The sequence below is a fragment of the Taudactylus pleione genome, unplaced genomic scaffold (genome assembly GCF_031769625.1).
Source record: "Taudactylus pleione unplaced genomic scaffold, aTauple2 ptg000040l, whole genome shotgun sequence".
Classification (NCBI taxonomy): domain Eukaryota; kingdom Metazoa; phylum Chordata; class Amphibia; order Anura; family Myobatrachidae; genus Taudactylus; species Taudactylus pleione.
In genome coordinates, this window is record NW_028284442.1 from 3,030,844 (window position 1) to 3,044,182 (window position 13,339).

General features: G+C 44.5%; 1 protein-coding gene across 1 annotated transcript in view; it reads left to right on the forward strand.

Annotated features, from left to right (window-relative positions):
• The window catches only part of CFAP54 (cilia and flagella associated protein 54), a 399,494-nt gene extending 396,882 nt beyond the window's left edge, over positions 1 to 2,612 (forward strand). The window contains exon 69 of the mRNA XM_088453676.1: positions 2,237 to 2,612. Within this exon, the coding sequence (XP_088309802.1) occupies positions 2,237 to 2,356 (120 nt within the window). The 3' untranslated portion in view covers positions 2,357 to 2,612. The remainder of the gene's footprint in view (positions 1 to 2,236) is intronic.
• Positions 2,613 to 13,339: the final 10,727 nt, after the last annotated feature.

Below are 13,339 nucleotides of genomic sequence, written 5' to 3' on the forward strand. Positions count from 1 at the left end.
ATCAGGGGAGGCTGCAGTGTGTATTACATAGGTGAGGCTTCATTGTGTATTAATCAGGTGAGGCTGCAGTGTGTTTTACTCAGGTGAGGCTGCAGTGTGTATTACTCAGGTGAGGCTGCAGTGTGTATTAATCAGGTGAGGCTGCAGTGTGTTTTACTCAGGTGAGACTGCAGTGTGTATTACTTAGGTGAGGCTTCAGTGTGTATTAATCAGGTGAGACTGCAGTGTGTATTACTTAGGTGAGGCTTCAGTGTGTATTAATCAGGGGAGGCTGCAGTGTGTATTACATAGGTGAGGCTTCATTGTGTATTAATCAGGTGAGGCTGCAGTGTGTTTTACTCAGGTGAGGCTGCAGTGTGTATTACTCAGGTGAGGCTGCAGTGTGTATTACTCAGGTGAGGCTGCAGTGTGTTTTACTCAGGTGAGACTGCAGTGTGTATTACTTAGGTGAGGCTTCAGTGTGTATTAATCAGGGGAGGCTGCAGTGTGTATTACATAGGTGAGGCTTCATTGTGTATTAATCAGGTGAGGCTGCAGTGTGTTTTACTCAGGTGAGGCTGCAGTGTGTATTACTCAGGTGAGGCTGCAGTGTGTATTACTCAGGTGAGGCTGCAGTGTGTTTTACTCAGGTGAGACTGCAGTGTGTATTACTCAGGTGAGGCTGCAGTGTGTATTACTCAGGTGAGGCTGCAGTGTGTATTACTTAGGTGAGGCTTCAGTGTGTATTAATCAGGTGAGGCTGCAGTGTGTATTACTTAGGTGAGGCTTCAGTGTGTATTAATCAGGTGAGGCTGCAGTGTGTTTTACTCAGGTGAGACTGCAGTGTGTATTGCTCAGGTGAGGCTTCAGTGTGTATTAATCAGGTGAGGCTGCAGTGTGTATTACTCAGGTGAGGCTTCAGTGTGTATTAATCAGGTAAGACTGCAGTGTGTATTACTCAGGTGAGGCTGCAGTGTGTATTACTTAGGTGAGGCTTCAGTGTGTATTAATCAGGGGAGGCTGCAGTGTATATTACTTAGGTGAGACTTCAGTGTGTATTAATCAGGTGAGGCTGCAGTGTGTTTTACTCAGGTGAGGCTGCAGTGTGTATTACTCAGGTGAGGCTTCAGTGTGTATTAATCAGGTGAGGCTGCAGTGTGTTTTACTCAGGTGAGGCTGCAGTGTGTATTACTCAGGTGAGGCTGCAGTGTGTATTAATCAGGTGAGGCTGCAGTGTGTATTACTTAGGTGAGGCTTCAGTGTGTATTAATCAGGTGAGGCTGCAGTGTGTTTTACACAGGTGAGACTGCAGTGTGTATTACTCAGGTGAGGCTGCAGTGTGTATTACTTAGGTGAGGCTTCAGTGTGTATTAATCAGGTGAGGCTGCAGTGTGTTTTACTCAGGTGAGGCTGCAGTGTGTATTACTCAGGTGAGGCTCCAGTGTGTATTACTTAGGTGAGGCTTCAGTGTGTATTAATCAGGTGAGGCTGCAGTGTGTATTACTTAGGTGTGGCTTCAGTGTGTATTAATCAGGTGAGGCTGCAGTGTGTTTTACACAGGTGAGACTGCAGTGTGTATTACTTAGGTGAGGCTTCAGTGTGTATTAATCAGGTGAGACTGCAGTGTGTATTACTTAGGTGAGGCTTCAGTGTGTATTAATCAGGGGAGGCTGCAGTGTGTATTACTTAGGTGAGACTTCAGTGTGTATTAATCAGGTGAGGCTGCAGTGTGTTTTACTCAGGTGAGGCTGCAGTGTGTATTACTCAGGTGAGGCTGCAGTGTGTATTAATCAGGTGAGGCTGCAGTGTGTTTTACTCAGGTGAGGCTGCAGTGTGTATTACTCAGGTGAGGCTGCAGTGTGTATTAATCAGGTGAGGCTGCAGTGTGTATTACATAGGTGAGGCTTCAGTGTGTATTAATCAGGTGAGGCTGCAGTGTGTTTTACTCAGGTGAGACTGCAGTGTGTATTAATCAGGTGAGGCTGCAGTGTGTATACATTTTAAAGTAGAAAATCTAGATAAAATGAATACTTCAAAATCATGCATACTGTACCTGTAAATTATAAATTTTCCGTTATTTACTTTATTCTTACGATGTTTATAGTAAATTTACATTTCTGCTCCTCTTCATTTGGTGGGTATTGCAGCATATTTTTGCTTTATGATATTAATCTTCTTAAGTGCGAAAATGGATGTGATGCTTGCCTATGACAAGAAAGATGATTCTCTCACAGCTATAATTTCCTTCCTTTCACAGGCTCCATTTGACATCACTTTGCCATCATTAATCAGGCTGGAGAGAATCTTTGACCTAACTCACGGCTGTATGTTGATGAAGGGAAGCCTGCTAGATTGGACAGCATCACAGTTTACCTGAGCTATCAATTTTTACTTAAGTTTTATCACTTTCAAATATATTTATATTAGATAAATTGCAGATATTTGCACGGCCTAATTTTAGATTTTTTACTTTGCAAGTTACTAGAATATTTTATTGCACTGCACACGTGAGAATGTCTCCTAAAATCAATCTCTTTCTGGATGTTGTGTTTTTGCTGACTATGCTTAAAAATAGACAATATCTTTCATATATGTATAATTTAGAAAATCACATAAAGGGAATAGGCTTTGGCAATGGGTTAATGCAATTTGGTCTAAAAAAATTTATTTAAAACTCATACATGTATGCTATAACATTAAAATCACTGACATGTGAAAGGAATAACATTGATTATCTCGTTACAATGGCAACTGCCACAGGGTGAGATATATTAGGCAGTAAGTGAACACTCAGGGCCTGGTTCAGAGCCGCTCGCAAAAAGCAAGGGCTTGCTCTGAATCAGGGTGGGTGCTTGTTTTTTAATTTGCGGCCTCCTGGCCGCTCGCATAGCTGTGGGTGACCACCCACAGCTTATGCGGGTGGCCAGGTGATGGTCACAATGGTCTAGACCATCGCGACCATCGGGCTTGCGACGAGACCCTTACGGTAGGGTCTCGTTGCCACAAGCCCCAGTGGACTTCCTGCTCTAATAGAGCAGGAAGTCCACCTACTGACATCACGAGTGATGTCAGTAGGGCCGCCCACAAATGGCAGGCGTTCCTGCAGAAACGCCTCCGTTTGCCCAGTCATCCCCCCTCCCCACCTACAAAAGGGGCAAGCTGTCGATCAACATCGACAGCCGCCCCTTTTGTAGTCAGTCCCGGAGCGAGTACTGGCCCACAATCGACCCGCTTGCAAGCGCAATGTGCTTGTGAGCGGGTCTGAATCAGGCCCTCAGTTCTTGAGGTTGATGTGTTGAAAGCTGGAAAAATGAGCAAGCGTAATGATCTGAGCAACATTTACAGGGGCTAGTGAGTGGGTCAGAGCAATCTCTAAAATGGCAGGTCTTGTGGGGTGTTCTTGGTATACAGTGGTTAATACCTACCAAAAGTGGTCCAAAGAAGGACAACCGGGGAACCAGCGACAGGGTCATGGGCAGCCAAGGCTCATTGATACACAACATGGGGAGCGAAATCTAGCCGGTCTGGTCCTACCCTACAAATGAGCTACTGTAGTACAAAAAGTTAATGCTGGCTATGATGGAAAGTTGTCAGAACACACAGGGAATCACAGCTTGCTGCGTAAGGGGCTGCATAGCAGCAAACTGGTCACAGTACCCATGCTAATCCCTGTCTGCGGCAGAAAAAGCCCTAAAAATTGTCATGTGAACATCAAAACTGCACCATGGAGCAGTGGAAGAAGGTGTCCTGGTCTGATGAATCATGTTCTCTTTTACATCATGTGGATGGCTAGGTGCGTGTGTGTCATTCATCTGGGGAAGAAATGGCACCAGGATGCACTGTAGGAAGAAGGAAATAAGGTAGTGTGATGCTCTGGGTAATGTTCTGATAGGAAAACTTGGGTCCTGGAATTCATGTGGATGTTAATTTGACATGTACCACCTACCTAAACAGTGTTGCAGACCAAGAACATCCCTTCATGGTAACGGTGTTTCCTGGTGGCTATGACCTTTTTCAGCAGGATAATGTGCTTTGCCACACTGCAAAAGTTGTTCAGGAGGTGTTTGATGAACATGACAAAGAGTTCAAAGTGTTGATTTGGCCTCCAAATTCCCCAGATCTCAGTCCCATCGAGCAGTGGTGGGATGTGCTGGAAAAACAAGTCAAGAGTCATTGAGGTCCCACCTTGCAACTTGCAGGAATTTAAAAGACCTGCTGCTAACGTCTTGGTGCCAGCAGGGCCCGGCGCCACCATTAGGCAGCTTTAGGCAGCTTCCTATGGGCGCCAGCCACTGGAGGGTGCTGCTTGCCGCCCAGCTGTATTACTGAGTAGTGACAGACCCTCTGCCGCGGCATTTGTAAAGCCAGGCTATGGTCGTACTTGTAAAGCCAGTAGTGACAGACCCCCTGTCACTAATGTGTACAGTGTGAGCAGACGCCGCGGCCTCTGTGTACAGTCCGAGCGGCGGCCACGGCACTTGTAAAGCCAGCCCTGGCCACCGCTCTGTCAGTGACTGAGACAGTGTTCAGCAGCAGCGCTATATATTGTCTCCTCATTTCCCAGCCCCCGTAGCCGCAGAGTCCTGGTGGGTTCAGGCTGCCTGCAATGCTGTGTCAGCGCTTCGCCCACCCCCTAGCTCTCTATACTTCCCCTTTTGCTCCTCCTCTCAGAGATGAGGAGCGGGGAACGGATGCTGCCCGCGCTGCCTTTGAGTGGACTCATGTGTAATGAGTATGTATGTTTTGTTATATATATATATATATATATATATAATATATATATATATATATCTAATGGGGAACCGCGCACACATTATAAGCACTTCAAAATCCGGGTGCTGTAATCCCGTAATAGAAAAATCTATAAACTTTCAGTTTCAGAGGAAATGGAAATAAGAGACCAGCTCACCACCTTAATGCAAATAATAATCAAAATAGTTGTATTAAAAATACAGTTATATAAAAATCCATAAAAAAATGCATGTCACAAATATGTTAAGGCAACATGTATATACTTAGGCAGCAGCCAGGTGAGAATATGCAATAAAGGCAGATATGCATGACATAAATGCAGCTGATGGCAACATGTATACTTAGCAACAGCCTGGTGACAGTATATATGTTAACAAGCTATAGCCGGCCTGACAGTGAACTGTGCAATCAGTATGTATATATACATATATATATATATATATATATATATATAAAAACAATGTATTTTTATATATTTATATATAAAATATTGTATAAGCATCACTCAGAGGTTTAAATAATACACAACTACTGTCCTTCCTGTGGTCAACATTTCAATGTCAGAGCATTTTCATCCTGATCGTATATACCCACTTAATATTGTGAGGTTACAAGGGCCATTCCTCATAAAATGATGACAAGACCTTGTCAGTGGTACATGTTCAGATCTCACTTCCCTAATCTCAGCTTATTTCCCTTGCCATCCAGGTAACTAGTCATAGGTTTCTTCATCCAATATCTGCAGCTACAGTGTAAGTGTGTGGTGCTTTCTATCACTGTCCTCCTCATACAGGGTCTCATGTAGAGTTGGATATATGGATATCTTTGCATAGACTACGGCAGCTGTTAAGAATATTCCCATTTGATCTTTAAAGAGAAAAACAATGGATGTGTGTATTTTTTTGCACTTTTCATTTGGTTTTTTTGTTGGTATTTAATTGTATTTTATATGGTAAATGCGACTTTATTTTCTATTAATAACATTGTCCAGAGGCTATTATTTTTTATGTATATGACATTTCATTGAAGTATTATACTGTGTTCAAATTTGGTAATGTCACTTTTCATTTACTACTGCTATCACTGTTAAGCTACATCTTTATGCTTTTGTTACTCCTGATGTAAGCAACAGCTGATGCCAGTGGTTCCCAAACTGTGTGCCATGGCACCCTTGGGTGCCTAGGGAGACTTGCAGGGGTTCCCCAGGCTGGTGGTCTAACACCAAATCAAACTGTTTTATAGTCAATGTAATGTAAATATGTGGTCAAACAAAAGCATAAACCTGTCTACTACCACATAACTGAACCTAATGATGACGGGTAATTGACTTCATCTTTTTTTTTCTGATTTTCACAATAAGAAACTTTTGGCTTAGGGGTGCCATGAAAACAATTCCGATACCCTAGGGTGCTGTGAGTCAAAAAAGTTTGGGAACCACTGGCTTATGCTGTTCTTTCTTTTCATGTAAACCTGTCACCAGGAGAGTAACTATAGTATAGTGGGAGCAGGGGGCGCCTTGTGCTTAGGGGGCCTACTTACAGAGCTCACTACCCCTGCACCCAGCTCACATTGACATAAGTGCCAAATGCTGATCGGAGAGACAATCCCAGCATGTCACGTTCAGGCTATGGTGGTCCCCTGTAGAGGGATTAGAAGACGTGGACCCAGGTTGAGAAAGGAATCTGAAGCGAGGGGCCTGGATATATGCCTTCCTCATCCACAAGTAGCGGATGTTGGCTAGACCTGACCAAAGGTGCGGAGTCTAACTTACTGGGAGGTGTTCACCAGTGACCCCTCCAAGCGGGATTTGGGCTTAAGCTGCACCCAGCAAGCAGGTCACGGCCCTTTGGTCAGGTATTCGGCACAAGTGGGAAACAAAAGAACACTATCACGGGGAAAGCACAGGAGAATGATAATGGAAGTTTTGCGCTTGGGTGATGTACTGGGTACACACCCTGTTGATCCAGACGCAGGGCTGACACAGGAGAATGGCACTAGGGGATTGTACTTAGATGATGTATTAAGTACACACACTGTGGTTCCAGATGCAAACACTGTGGCTTCAGACGAGAACTGGCACAGGAGAATGGCACTAGGAGTTTGTACTTGGATGACGTACTAAGTACACACACTGTGGTTCCAGATGCAGAACTGGCGCAGAATGATGACATACTGAGTACACACACACACACACACCATGGGTAACACTAGGAGAGTATCACCGAAAGAAAGGCGCTTCTAAACTTGGAACACTGCAACAGCAAGTATACATTGGAAGTAACAATGTTGTACAGGCAATTTCTTGTTGTCTGGAGCCCAGCAAAATACCATAAGGTAGCAGTCCATTTGAAAATAGTGTCAGCTGACAGCAACCAATGCTACCATTGGGTAAAGGGCAATCCGGTGATGTAGACTGTCATGGCTGCGCCCACGACGGTAACTGCAGGAACCAAATCACGGACCGAGCACATGGATATCCTAGCAGACCCCAGGTATAATCTTCATCGCGTCACTCGCCACCGCTCCTGGCATCTGACCGCTCGAGAGGTCAGAGGAAGCTGGTGCTGAGGTGAGTAAAGGCCGATCCTAGGCTGCAACCTGACACAGCGTTTGTATATGCTGGCTTTGTGTCTCTCCACTCACACTTATGTGATTACATCAGTGCCAGTGAGGAACAGTTGGAGGACACCCAGCCTGAGGAAGCACCAGTCCATAAGGTAAGTTATAAATTGGGAATGAACAGTGCCTGCTTGATTTTAGATAAAACATAGTATGGGGGTGTCACTGCTACAGTATGTGACTTATCATGAACAGGGACTGGGGTACTACTATAGTGCTTATTATCTTCTGGGAGTAGGGCACTACTGTGCAGCATACTATACACGGAGTGCCATTACTATGGGGCAAAATACGAACTAGGGCACTTCTATTGGGCATAATATGACCTGAGGGCACCACTGCGGGGCATATTATGGCATTGGGACACTACTCTGTGGCATATTCACGTAACTTATTTTACAAACATGTACATTGAATTAATATTTAAATCTACATATTTATATTTAACAGATCTATTAGAGTGCTAGACATAGCCCTCCCAGGAGAAGACACAATGTAGGTGCTTAGTCTTTTTACTACTGAAAGTTGTTGTTGGATATTATAATAAGGGGTAATGACTATGATGGAACAAAATGATGGTGACATGTGAAGAGACTTGATGATGTTAATGCATTTAAATGATAAGCAGCTGTAAGCCCCTGGCAGCACTAGGCACAGGGGCGGATTGGGATGGAAAACCAATTTCTGGAAGCAGCTCTAATGAGGGTGGGATCTGTTGAGGGGGTGGTTGCGATGGATAGATTACACAGCCTGGCCAGCTTGCGAACCCAAGATACTGTGTTGATCAACACAGATCCTGGGCTTGCCACTCCAGGAAAATGGGGCGGATACGCCCCCGTTTCCGGAATGGCGCACGCTACTTAAATGCCTCTTCCTGTCAATCAGGTAGAGGCATTCAAGGGCTAGCGTGCGTGTTAGCAGAACCCATTCTGTGATAATAGGGAATCTGGGTTCAGCAGTGCACTTGCGTGACAAAGCAATATGGCCCAAGTGCTGCAAGACTGCAAGCTCATTGCCTGGGATGATTGGCGGCTCTGTGTGTCTGCATATGGTACAAATATATACAAAATGCACCTACACCATCAATATTAAATGCAAGGCAATGAATACATACAGGGATATCTAGACAGATATGTTATGCATGTTTTCTCTAAAAACACATAAATGTAGAAATATACACACCATATAAAAAGGGGTGTGTGCATGAATATATATATATATATATATATATATATATATACGTGTATATATATATACAGTCAGGTCCATAAATATTGGGACATTGACATAACTGTCATATTTTGGCCTCTATTCACCACCACAATGGCTTTGAAATGAAACAAACAAGATGTGCTTTAACTGCAGACTTTCAGATTTAATTTGAGGGTAATTACATCCAAATCAGGTGAACGGTGTAGGAATTACAACGGTTTCTATATTTGCCTCCCACTTTTTAAGGGGCCAAAAGTAATGGGACAAACTAAACAATCCTAAATCTAACTTTCACTTTTTAATACTTTGTTGCAAATCCTTTGCAGGCAATTACAGCCTGAAGTCTGGAACACATAGACATCACCAGACGCTGGGTTTCATCCCTGGTGATGCTCTGCCAGGCCTCTACTGCAAATGTCTTCAGTTCCTGCTTGTTCTTGGGGCATTTTCCCTTCAGTTTTCTCTTCATCAAGTGAAATGCATGCTCAGTCGGATTCAGGTCAGGGGATTGACTTGGCCATTGCATATCATTCCACTTTTTAGCCTTAAAAAACTCTTTGGTTGCTTTTGCAGTATGCTTCGGGTCATTGTCCATTTGACTGAATATGAGCATATAATATTGGCTGAAACACTTCAGAATTCATTGTGCTGCTTTTGTCAGCAGTCAGATCATCAATAAATACAAGGGAACCAGTTCCTTTGGCAGCCATACATGCCCACGCCATGACACTACCACCACCATGCTTCACTGATGAGGTGGTATGTTTTGGATCATGAGCAGTTCCTTTCGTTCTCCATACTCTTCTCTTCCCATCACTCTGGTACAAGTTGATCTTTGTCTCATCTGTCCATAGGATGTTGTTCCAGAACTGTAATGGCTTTTTTAGATGTTCTTTGGCAAACTCTAATCTGATCTTTCTGTTTTTGTGGCTCACCAATGGTTTACATCTTGTGATGAACCCTCTATATTCACTCTTGTGAAGTCTTCTCTTGATTGCTGACTTTGACACATATACACCTACCTCCTGGAGAGTGTTCTTGATTTGACCAACTGGGGAAATAATTCTTCTGTCATCCACCACAGTTGTTTTCCGTGGTCTTCTGGGTCTTTTGGTGTTGCTGAGCTTTCCGGTGCATTCTTTCTTTTTAAGAATGTTCCAAACAGTTGATTTGGCCACACCTAATGTTTTTGCTATCTCTCTGATGGGTTTGTTTTGATTTTTCAGCCTAATGATGGCTTGCTACACTGATAGTGACAGCTCTTTGGATCTCATATTGAGAGTCGACAGCAACTGATTCCAAATGCAAATGTCACTCCTAGAATCAACTCCAGACCTTTTACCTGCTTAATCGATAATGAAATAACGAGGGAATAGCTCACACCTGTCCATGAAATAGCTTTTGAGTTGATAGTCCCATTACTTTTGGCCCCTTAAAAAGTGGGAGGCAAATATAGAAACCGTTGTAATTCCTACACCGTTCACCTGATTTGGATGTAATTACCCTCAAATTAAATCTGAAAGTCTGCAGTTAAAGCACATCTTGTTTGTTTCATTTCAAAGCCATTGTGGTGGTGAATAGAGGCCAAAATATGAAAATTCTGTCAATGTCCCAATATTTATGGACCTGACTGTATATATATATATATATATATATATATATATATATTTTCTAGGAAGAAGATGAAAGGAGCGCACATTGTAGAATCAAATCAGTCTTTATATATATAAATGCATAAAATCACGTACATCTCAGTTAAAACAACAGCGTGTAACATCACTGGATAATCACCGAATCTCGTCACTGCTGGAACTGTTATGCGTCAGTACCAAGTACTCAGACGTAGAATCATCTGCTTATAGCCGACTCTCTCATGGACATCCAGACGCACCATAAACCAAAGCTCCTGCCTTGGTGATAGCTCACTTAGAGTGAGTGATGAATACAGCAAGTGTCCAGCTGGGGTGGCACTTGGGGCGGTTTAACAGTTCCAGCAGTGACGAGTTTCGGTGGTTATCCAGTGATGTTACACGCTGTTGTTTTAACTGAGATGTACGCGATTTTATGCATTTATTTATATAAAGATTGATTTGATTCCTCAATGTGCGCTCCTTTCATCTTCTTCCTAGAATAATTGGTTCCGGTTTTGGTGAAGCCGCAATTTGAGGGAGGTAGCAGCGCTTGTTTGGATCCATTCACATGGGACTTTAAAGAAAACACAAGTGGACTTAGGGCCTGATTCAGACCCGGTCGCGAGCGCTTAGCGCTCGCAAGCGGGTCGATGGTCGGGCAGTGCGCACGTGCGCCCCGTAGTGAACGAGAAATCGCTCATTCTGGCGCTCGGAGCTAAAAGGGGCGGCTGTCGATGTTGATCGACAGCTCACCCCGTTTGGTAGGCGGGTCGGGGGTGGCTGGTCAAACGGAGGCATTCCCAAAGGAACGGCTGCCGTTTGGGGGCGGCCCTACTGACGAGTGATGTCAGTAGTGAGCTTCCGGCTCTATTAGAGCCAGAAGCTCACTGGGGCTTGCGGCAGACGAGACCCTACCACAAGGGTCTCGTCGCAAGCCCGATGGTCACGATGGTCGCAACCATCACCTGGCCGCTTGCAAAAGCTGTGGGTGGTCACCCACAGCTTAGCGAGTGGCCAGGAGGTGGATCCCAAAAAAAAATACTACTGGAGCACTGCATAAGGGGCACTACTGAGGGCACTGTATAAGGGGCACTACTAAGGGTACTGTATAAGGGGCACTACTGGGGACATTGCATAGGGAGACAATTACTGGGGGCACTGTATATGGGCCACTGCATAAAGGGCGCAGCATAGGGGGACCACTACTGGGGGCATTGTATATGTCACAAACTCTTGGACGGATTGTGGATGCTACCCGTATTCAGGGATTTGGCTAGACCTATTCCTGAGACGCGGAGTCTAATGTGCCGACGGTTTTCACCAGGGACCCTCACAAGATATGGACTTGGCTGCGTCAAACACTTAGGACGCGGCCCTAAGGTTAGGTTTCCCTATACAGGTTGTAGGCGAACTTGGTTGGAATGCAGAAGACTTTAGCGTAGTTGACGAGCCGGGTCAGAACCAAACGGACGAGACGGTACCAAGGAGCAGGTGTAAATGGGTTACAGGGAGAAGCCGGGGTCAGAACCAGATATCAACACAGAACCAGGGGTCGAGCAGAATCAGAGTCACGAACAAAGCCAAGGTCAGAACCGATAATCAGGATATGCACAGGAACGCTGGAGTATGGTAATGGAGCCTATACTCTGGCACTGGAGTGCTCCCAGGGACTTCCTTATATAAGTCACAGTTCAATTTAGCCCCCAATCAGCACTTCCTATTTCATGCCTGTCTCTTTAAATCTTTTAGCAGAGCAGCGCGTGCGCTCCTATTGAAGCTGCGGCCGCCTGCACACAGCCTCCAGAGAAGGAGGAGAACTGCTGACAGTGGGCGCCGGGGATCTCCCACCCGCTGTCCTATGCCAGCCTGCACTCCGGCGCCACCGAACCAGGTAAGAGAGACCTGTATTCGGCAGCGCTGTGACAGTATATCCTGTGTAAGATGTTTCTATCCATCTATCTATCTATCTTTCTATCTATCTATCAATAATATATATATATATATATATATATTGTGGTGAGAGGGTTTGTCTCTCACCTAAGTTGCCCACATTCTGGTAGAATCAGCTCCCTCCAAGGCTGGAGTGAACCCTGTGTGTTCTGCATTAGCAGTGGAGGTGTGGAATTCTAGGTTTTCACATTTACACAGACCCAGCTGGAATAGTCACTGGAGCACAGGAAGGGTTTAAAACTCTCACACACCTGATGCACATTGCCCTGATGCTGAGTAGCAGCCAGGAAGTAGGGACACAATGTTGTAGTGCCAGGGTTCAAGGGCTATGCTGGGAGAGCATGCCCAAATTGTGGCTGCAAGCCACTGCTGACTGATTAGCACAAGGAGTGCTAAGACATATACTTTTATGTTGTTTGTTTATTTTCTGTTATGTGCCTGTGTTTATCCAGGCCTACAGTAGTGGAATTAATTCTGGACACTTTTAATAAGAAAATGTTTTATTTGATATTTATGCAGAAAATTCATATTCTGCTATACAAAATCAATACTTTAATGTTTTTATTTTAATCTATGATGTTTCTACTTAATATTTTAACATGATTTGTCAGAGAGAGAGAGGAAACAGAGAGAAGGGGATGGAGAGATAGAGTGGCAGAAAGAAAAGAGAGAAAAAGAGAAGGTTTTGAAATACACTTACCAGCCACTGGCAGTGGTGAAGATGCAGGCTGTCACCAGTCATAGCAGGCAACATGCTGACAGGAACCGGGAGCAGGTCCCACACAACATCCATGCAGGCTCATGTGCTTTGTTCAGCACTCAGCTTGTTGTAGCTCTGGTCAAAGTGTGAATAATGACTAAAATGGATCTGAATACCTCGAAACGTGTTGACTGGTCACCTGGGAAGAGAGGCAAAGCCATGACGCTTCATGAGGAAGGGTATATCTATGAAGAAATTGCAAAGACGTTGAATGGTGGGGCAACAAAGTCAGGTGTAAGGAAACTCTGCATAAGGATTGCGAGCAGTGGATCGACGAAATCAGCTGCAAGAACTGGGAGAAAGCCCACGCTTACAAAACAAGATGAGTGCAGAATCTGTCACCTGGCCCTGCAGGACCGTCAAAGATCTGCAAAAGCCATCAACAACATAGTGAAAACATCTGGTGTCCAAGTTTGTGACCGAACCATACGAAAAA